The following is an 8,801-nucleotide window of genomic DNA, read 5'->3' as shown; positions in this document are numbered from 1 at the left end:
ATAGTCCACCTGCTCCTTCCTTCCCACCAGCCTTCACCCAGGCACCTTGAGGTTGGCCACGGAGCGCGTTTGCCCCAGAGGAGACACACAGTTCACACTAGGCACTTTAAGCATTTATTGCCTGCTGATTTTGTCTGTGCCGGGGCTGTGTTGCTGCAGGGGTGTGTCTGGTTGTGTGAGCGGGGCTGCTCCCGCGCTGCGGTGTCTGGGCGTCTGCAGCACTGGACTCTCTGTGGCGGGCTCCAGGACGTGCCCTCAGTCTCTGTGGCTCACCGTCTCAGTTGCTCCTTGGCGCGTGGGGTCCCCCAGGATCACAGATTAAACCCGTGTCTCCTGCATTGGCTGGCAGACTCTTCACCACCAGGGAAACCCCATATCGTTGCTCTTTACACAACGATATATTCCTGAGCTCATTTACCAGCGTAGCCCTGACTGTCACTTCAAACGCCAGGGTGTCCCTTCACACTGACAGTGTTTCTGGAGAAACTACAGCGGGTGTCCTGTGACGAGGAGGAGGGGCGTGAGGGGTCCAGAGGGGGCTCAGGGAAGAGTTTAGGATCCAACTGTTCCAAACGGGGCCCCACTTCCACCCATTTATTCAGTTACTTAAACGATGTTCTGTTTCTGAGAAGAGATGGAGGTCATTGTGCACAGCAGAGATGGCGAGCATGAACAATGAGGCTCACGTCCTCCATGAGAGTGGACAGAGCCTGAGGGCGTACAGGGTGACGACCCGCCCCTGCCATGTGGGATGCGCCTCGGGCCAGGGGTGAGAGCAGCCGGGAGCCGGGGCGTCCTCCCCAGGAGGGAGGGGGCCCCATGAGCAGAGGCCAAGTCCCCTGGGGACGCCTGGGCCTCCTCCCACCCTGCGGCTCATCTCTCCCCCGGGGTCAGAAGCTCATCCAGAAGCTCCCACACCAGAAGCTCCCCTCCCGGGCTCCTGCGCTCTGGGGAGTGCGGGGTCCCGGTGCTCAGCTCCGGGCTGGGTCTCGGGCTCCTCCGTGGTCGTGCCGAGCCTGGCAGAGAAGGATCCCGAGGAGCAGCAGGACCGAAGCCGCGAGGCCCATCCGGGTGAGATTCTGCACCGTGTAGTCTGGGGTGAGGGCGCACAGGTCAGCGCTGGCCCCCTTACCCCCTGTGTGTGCCCAGGGCACCCGTCTCCCGTGAGAAGACGCGGCCCCGAGCCCAACCCGACAGGGACGCTGTCCTCGTTCACACTCGCGGGTCTGACAGCGGTGCTGGGGGAGGGTGTCAGCCGGGCCCGGGTGTCCTGAAGGGAGGCTGTGGGTGGGCCGTTTCCTTCTCGGGAGACTCCTGGGGTCTCTCTATCTTACTGTCTCAGACGTTCCTATCAGGACCCTGAGCTGAAGGAGCTCCAACAGCACAGGGTGGGGTGGGGCCCTCCCCTGAGCGGTGGTCTGTGGGGTCCCAGGGTGGGGCCCGCCCCTGAGTGGTGTTTGCAGGGTCCTGGGGTGGAACCCCGCCCCTGATCAGTGGTCTGTGGGGTCCCGGGGTGGGACCCAACCGTGGCTCCCACGGATCCACCTCCCCCTATAGACGCTCGCTCAGCCCTCTGTGTCTGCCAGCTGGACTCTGCGCACGGGAGGAGGTGATCCCTGCAGCCTCCGGGGGCAGGATGCGGTGGGGGCGGACCTGCTTCTCCACAGACTGAACCCCATGCAGCAGCCTCAGGCCCCTGCAGCCTGTGGCTCCAGCGCCATTTCTGCCTGACTCCCCGCCGCCCCTTGACAATCTGAGGGGCCTTGTCCTCCCAAAGAATGTTAAAGCGCCCTGGGGTGGGCTGTCTCCCCTGAGCACAGAGCCCCGAGAGTCCCCAGGTTCGGATCTGGATCTGTGGCTGGGATACTGGGTCCTGGGAATGAGCCCAGGAAGGCGTACGCTGGGCTGACCTGGGGTCCCCACCTCACCCCCCTCTGCCCTGAAGGGCTCTGTGGCCTCCCCGAGACCCTCGCACTGCCCACCTGCCCCTCTGGGACCCCAGCGTGGGAGGAAGGGGCGGGGCGCAGGCTCCGAGGCCCCTCCCTCAGGGGGCCACTCCCTCAGTGCCTCCTCCTCCACCACCTGGCACTCCCAGGGCAGGCCCCGAGCTGCTGAGTGAGAGGGACAGACTGAGGCTCACCTGAGACCACGAGCACCAGGGGCTCACTGGGCTGTGACAGCAGGTAGGGGTCTGTGCTGAGTGAGCGGTAGCACCTGTAGGTGCCCCCGTGGGCTGAGGTCACAGGGCTCAAGGAGAACTCGGCCTGGTACCACCCGTCTTGGTCCTGGGAGCGCAGACGCAGGGGGCGATGGGCTGCCCCCTCCTTGGACAGAAGGAAAGTGTCCGTCCTGTTTCCTGACTGACACAGCAGGATGACGGTCTCCCCCGGGGCCACCGAGGGGCCTGGCTGCACCGAGAGGGAAGGTCTGTCTCTGAGCCATCCTGCAGAGAGGAAGGGGGTGCGGGCACCGGGCTTCGTTCTGAGCGAGACTTCGCGGGCCTCTCTGGCCCCTCGGCGCTGTCTCTGTTTTTCCGAGTCTCTCCCCTCCTGCCACCCCATCTCTGTCCCTCCCTGGGACCCGTCTCCCTGGTCCCAGCATCATAACCCTAACCCCTGGGGCTCCCCGGTGGGGCCTGTGCAGAGTCTGGTCCCCAACTGACCCGCTGGCTCCTCTCCTGCCACCAGCAGGTGCAGGGGGTCGCTGGGGGCTGACCACTCGGAAGAGAGGCCGTGTCCACCGTAGCATCTGTACTGGCCCCTGTGGACTGTGCCCACCGGGCCCAGGGGGAAGTCGGCCTGAGCGAGCCCCACCTGGGGCGTCCGGGCAGGGCGCTGGGGAAGGTCCTGTCCCCGCTCCTTGGACAGAGCGAATCTGGTGTAGCCGACGTCAGAGCGACACTGGAGGGTCACGTTCTGTCCAGATGGGACGACAGGGCCCTGCAGGGTCAGGAGGGAGGGCTTCCCAGACAGCCCTGGGGAGAGACACGCGCTGGGTTGTAGGGACCGCTTCCCCGTGGACCCCCTTCTCCAGTCCTGGCCCCAGGTCTGGCCGTGTCTCAGTCTGTGTGTCTGTCCTGTGAGCCCCACGCTCCTCTCCCCACCCTCTCACAGGGGCTCCCCTGGGAGCAGAGACCTCAGTACGTTGTCTTGTCTGCACAAATGTATGTGGTCAGGATGGGATTCCTCACCTGAGACCAGGAGCTCCAGGGGGTCGCTGGGGGCCGACCACACCCAGGGGGTATCCCTGTTAGAGCCGTAGCATCTGAACGTCCACCTGTGCCCGGGGGTCACGGGGCCCACAGGGAACAGGGCCTGGATCCACCCGTTGGGGGTTCGCTGTCCATCCAGGGTCCGAGGGGACTTGTCTTCTCCTTCCTTGGTCAGAAGAAATCTGTTAAATCCCTGATAGGAGGCACACTGGAGGGTCACGCTCCCTCCTGAGGTCACCACAGGGCTCGGCAGGGCTGAGAGGCTGGGTTTGACGTAGCGTTCTAGGAGAGAAGGAGGCAGCTGGATCTGTGGGGCTTCCCCCTCCCTTCCCAGGGCTGGGCTGTGAGAGGGACACCCCTTGAGAGCAGACCCCCTCCCGAGGGCAGAGCCCAAGGCCCCCGAGGGTCCCTCACGTGTCACCACCAGCTGCAGGGGGTCGCTGCGCTCTGACCAGCCAGCGGGGGTTCTGTAGTAGCAGTCATAGCTCCCTGCATTGTCCTGCCCCATGTATTGGATGGAGAACCTGGCCTTGTCCCCGGGACCCGGGGGTATCTGTCTGTCCCAGAAAACGGGGTTTCCCTCTTTATGCAGACGGAACTCCTGGGCCCCTGGGGGCCCCTGACACCAGATGGTCACGGTGCTCCCCCAGGGGACCACAGAGCCTGGCTCAGCCCAGATGCTGGGTTTGGGGAGGGTCCCTGGAAGGAAATCAGGGTGGGCTCACCAGGCATCCCTCCGGGTCCCGGCCCTCAGCCCAGACCTCCCAGACTCCCCCTCCGTGAGCCCCGAGCTGCCCTCCCCCTGCCCACAGCCTGGGGGTGACCTTGTCCCCTCGAGAAGAGGGAGCTGGGCCCTGGGACAGACTCACCGGCCTGCACCTGGGTCCTCAGGCCCACACTCAGCCCTGGAAGAGAGCGACCTGTGAGAGCTCTGCCCTCAGCCCTAAGCATTGCCTCTCCGCCCCGGGAGCCTGCTGACGGAGTAGGCTGACCGGGGGGTCTTTCCAGACCAGGGCTCCCCCTGCCCCTCCCATCTCACCAAGGCAGAGCAGGGCGGGGAGCGTGGGGGCCATGGCGTCTCCTCCCTGCTGTCCAGGCTGTGACGATGGAGGAGACCTGGGTGTCCTACGGACAGACAGACCACAGGGTGTGTCCTCTCCGGGGCTGGGGCTTCCTGTCACGTGGCTGTCACATCAGTGTCCCCGCAGGAAGGGGAACAGCCTCTTCTTGAAAGCCTGGCGTCATCCCCATGACAGTCCCAGTGTGTTCCTCAGACGCCCCTTCCAGTAGAGGGCATCCAGGACTTGGCCTTCTCTCTGCGAGCCTCGTGTCGGGGTCTGCTTCCTCTTCTTCCCGCCCGTCATCAGGTCCCTGTGGGGTCCTCACCATGGATGGGGTCACCAGGCCCTGGAGATGCTTCGGGGAGGATGCCAGCCCCTGCTGCCCGCAGGACTCAGATCCCCAGAGACACATTTTTTTTTTTTTAATTGGAGGATCGTTACTTTACAATATGGTGCTGGTTTCATTCATACATCAGCATGGATCCGCCGTGTGTGTCACATGCCCTTCCTCCCACCTCCCTCCCCTCTAGGTTGTCACAGAGCCCTTGTTTGAGGTCCCTGAGTCACACAGCACATTCCCCCGTGGTCTGTTTTACACAAGCTGGTGTGCGCATTTCCATGCTACTCTCTCCACTCATCCCACCCTCTCCCTCCCCTCTGTGTCCACAAGTCTGCTCTTTATGAGGGACACTCGGTCAGCGTCTCCCTGGCTCAGTGGAGTCCATGTGCCGAGAGCCCAGAGGAGATGGTCACGGAATAAGAAAGGAAAATGACTCCTCTCCTGCCCCGGAGTGTGGTTTCCCTGTCACAGCCCCCTTGAGGGTTGTCTCTCTTTATCGCATCACCGTCCAGCCTGCCTTCCTGGGAACAAGCCCCTGGGTGCTTCCTGCCTCCTCGGGGCCCCAGGGTCCTTGGGCACAGTCTCCCCCTGGTCTTGTCATCACCTGCAAGCTTTAGGGGGTATTGATTGTGGTCAGGGCTCTCACTCTGTTGGAGAACAGATACTCTTGTAAACATGTGCCAGCTGCTCATGTAACCTGGGGTGGTGGTGCCCTTTTTCTCTGCGCTTGAGTTTCCTGCTCTCCTGTTGTCCCGACCCCAGCCCTCAGTGGGGCTGCGGGCTCTTGCTGCCGTCATCGTGGTCAATTTCCAGATGAGGTGACTGCAGGAGAGGGTGGACGTGAAGGGCTGCAGACTGAGACTGCACGAAGAGGGTGAGTGTGGTGCCCACCCAGAGCCTCCTCTGCTCCTAATGCTGAGACGTGCTCTGCAGAGTGTTTCTGAAACACGTAGCCACAGACCAGGGCAGAAAGAAAGTTCCCCAAATGGAGGGGAACCACAGCACAGCAGCGGAGGTAGGCCATGTGGCTCCGGTGGTGGGGATCATCTCAAGGTCAGAGGAAGGTGTCCACCCATGTGGACACACAGAGAGAACCATGGTCACAGAAACATAAAGGGAGGCAAGCATGTGGATTATTTTATAGAAGAACAGGTGGTCACTGAAAAGAGTTGAAAATTTTCAACGTGAACAATACAGTAGATTCAACACGTTAAAAAGTCACGAAGTCAAGAAGACAGCTGAGTGGCCACGTATGAAGTGGGAGTATGGCACTGAGGAAATGGTCCAGAGTGCGGCACAGAGAGCAGACAGGGAGATTCAGGAGAGGCGGGCCTGTGCTGAGGGCCAGTGTGGTATCTGTCGTAAGTGTCAGACGGGAAGACGCTCACGACAGATGGCAACGGCTGAGGAAGCAAATAACGGAGCCTCCTTGACTGACGAGAACCGACCTGCAAAGGGCTGGGACTCATGCGTGTGCACATGACACCCGAGGGCCGCCCCGCTGGGCCCCTGACTGAGACTCGGCGCTCCTTACTTAGGGGTCCGGGTGGGATCACCGGCCAGAGATCCAGACACGGCACACTTGGGCTAAAGACCCCACACCCTGCAACGGAGAGCCTGTGTGTGGCAGCGACGTCAACAAATAGGTTAATTAATTACATATTTTTAAAAATAAATGGAAGTATCATCCGTATCTTGACCTTTCATAGTAAACTGAGAAACTGAAGGTTAAATTTAAAAAGTATTTTGTACTGAATTATACAATTTGAAACAGTTAATTCTATTTTAAGTAAATTTCAACTTAAAAAAAAAAAAAAAAAAAAAAAGAGGGTGGACTGAGGCCCTGAAATTGTCCTGAAACTACTTCCAGTGGAAAACGCAGATTATCAAGAGAATGACCAGCCCACTGGGAGCAGACTGCCCCCTACCAAAAGGGGGCGCTAAAGGGTACTGGAGCCACGCTGTCAGGGAATCAACCAGGAAGACTTCCCCCTGAGTCGGAGCACTTGCAAGGGGCACAAGTGAGAGCTTCATGCAGAGCACATCCCCAGCTTCCAGGAGGTTCCGCACTGCCTCCCGTTGTGGGCCGTGCCTCAGCCTCAACGCACCAGGTCCTGAGAGAGGAGGAGGGCTCTGGGGGCATGGGGCCCTTAACCTTGACAAGCGTTTTCCTCTCCTAGTACTTGAGTCACACGCTGGATTCCAAATAGGAAGTGTTCTCAAGCAACTTGATAAAAAGAGACTGAGCGTGAAAGAAGGCATTTCCAGAGGTGCAAGTTCTTGGATATTGACGGTTTTCACACAGAAAGGAATACTAAGAGATGGCAGAGAGACAGGGAGATGCAACACAGAGGAACGCATGGCCGAAAATGAGCTTTGGAAAAGTACACAGACACACGCTTGACGCACAAAACACCCACACGTGTGCATGGAGAGAGCCGTGCACAACCCACACACGTGTATATGAGTACCCAGAGTTCAGGTGAAGCACCGTCAGAACTTTGTCTTTTCTAAAGGAGGTGGAGGATGCATACGTGTTCAGAAATAAAAATGTAAATACGTATTTTAAGCACGAGAGCAAGTGCGTAAAATGAGAAATGGAATAACTCCCAACGTGCCTGGTGTAATTAAATGAAAGAAAACCTTTTCAGCTTTACTGAGGTATAATTGAGAAAATTGATGCTGTAAAGAGCAATATTGCCTAGGAACCTGGAATGTCAGGTCCATGAATCAAGGCAAATTGGAAGTGGTCAAACAGAAGATGGCAAGAGTGATGGTCGACATTCTAGGAATCAGTGAACTAAGATGGACTGGAATGGGTGAATTTAACTCAGATGACCATTATATCTACTACTGCGGTCAGGAATCCCTCAGAAGAAATGGAGTAGCCATTATGGTCAACAACAGAGTCCGAAATGCAGTACTTGGGTGCAATCTCAAAAATGACAGAATGATCTCTGTTCGTTTCCATGGCAAACCATTCAGTATCACAGTAATCCAAGTCTATGCCCCAACCAGTAACGCTGAAGAAGCTGAACGATTCTATGAAGACGTACAAGATCTTTTAGAACTAACACTCCCCAAAATATGTCCTTTTCATTATAGAGGACTGGAATGCAAAAGTAGGAAGTCAAGAAACACCTGGAGTAACAGGCAAATTTTGCCGGGAGCCGGCATATTGCATATTGAGTGCATATTGAATATTGAGTGCAGCACTTTCCACAGCATCATCTTTCAGGACCTGGAATAGCTCAACTGGAATTCTATCACTGCCGGGAGCCGGCGTGAGGAACTCCGCCCATGACAAAGGTCATGAGGAACGAGGCTCGGCATACACAAAGGCGGGATCGAGCCTCAGGAGTCCCCCTGGAAATTCTCGAGCATCTACCCCCCAAACCAGAGTCTGCCTACTTTCTGCTTTGTGCTTTCACCTACAGCTCTGACTTTACAGGGGGCTGTCCCCCACTACCTCTCTCTGAAAAAAAGAGTTAGCTTACAGCTCCAGTTAATAATTCCTGGGTGTGACAGTGTTTCAACCTACAAACTCCTTTGGAAATCCTCTAGCCTGCCTGAATAGGTTTTTCCGGCCACATGTGATTGTTCAGAGCCTCCCAACTGTGAGAGGCAGGACATGTTCTAAACTGCCTAAACACAGATTCCTTTGAGTAGTTAAAAGATTGATTAGAAATTGTATTGGTGAAGGGTTTTTCACTTGTTGGGCCAATGTTTGCTGCTAAGTCTCCATACTCCTTACCTACTGTGTCCTTGGCAGTGTATTGATTGATATAGTGGGTGTATAGAAATGTAAAATGCAGCTTTGTCCAATGCTTTTTGGAAGGCTGGTGCCTGACTTTGGAATAATCACCTTTAGAGAAAAATAAGTTTCTTAAAATGTTAACAGGCCTCCGGGCCAGAAGATGATGTCAATCACCTGAACTTTTGCATATGATAAGTTTGCAGGAAGAAAGCCTGGCTTGCTGCATGACTCTACCCCTTCCCCCATTATCCTCTATGCATAACTTAAGGTATAAAAACTACTTTGGAAAATAAAGTGCGGGCCTTGTTCACTCAAACTTGGTCTCCCCATGTCACTCTCTCTCCCAAATTCTAGCTGAGTCTCCATCTGGAGTGCGGAACCCACCATGCTTGCTAATTATGCCTGGGCTTCTAAGATCCGACCGGGGAGGCC

The 8,801-nt window shown here is 57.2% G+C and overlaps 1 protein-coding gene across 5 annotated transcripts in view; it reads right to left on the bottom strand.

The window, feature by feature from the left end:
* Positions 1 to 4,396, bottom strand: part of LOC123464553 (leukocyte immunoglobulin-like receptor subfamily A member 6) — a 69,348-nt gene extending 64,952 nt beyond the window's left edge. The window contains exons 1-7 of one of the 5 annotated variants that reach the window (XM_045163630.1): positions 4,251 to 4,396; positions 4,081 to 4,116; positions 3,626 to 3,910; positions 3,191 to 3,493; positions 2,663 to 2,974; positions 2,141 to 2,443; positions 102 to 1,093 (exon numbers count right to left, since the gene is read on the bottom strand). In XM_045163630.1, coding sequence (XP_045019565.1) covers positions 972 to 1,093; positions 2,141 to 2,443; positions 2,663 to 2,974; positions 3,191 to 3,493; positions 3,626 to 3,910; positions 4,081 to 4,116; positions 4,251 to 4,284 — 1,395 coding nt within the window. In that variant the 5' untranslated portion in view covers positions 4,285 to 4,396 and the 3' untranslated portion in view covers positions 102 to 971. Of the gene's footprint in view, positions 1 to 101; positions 1,094 to 2,140; positions 2,444 to 2,662; positions 2,975 to 3,190; positions 3,494 to 3,625; positions 3,911 to 4,080; positions 4,117 to 4,250 lie in introns of those variants that run through there. The other 4 variants (XM_045163631.1, XM_045163632.1, XM_045163628.1 and 1 more) reach the window with 4 other exon arrangements.
* Between the last annotated feature and the right edge of the window lie 4,405 nt (positions 4,397 to 8,801).

This window comes from Bubalus bubalis, chromosome 18 (assembly GCF_019923935.1).
Source record: "Bubalus bubalis isolate 160015118507 breed Murrah chromosome 18, NDDB_SH_1, whole genome shotgun sequence".
Lineage (NCBI taxonomy): Eukaryota > Metazoa > Chordata > Mammalia > Artiodactyla > Bovidae > Bubalus > Bubalus bubalis.
The sequence above is the reverse complement of the archived record's forward strand: the minus strand, read 5'-3'. Positions and strand labels throughout refer to the sequence as shown.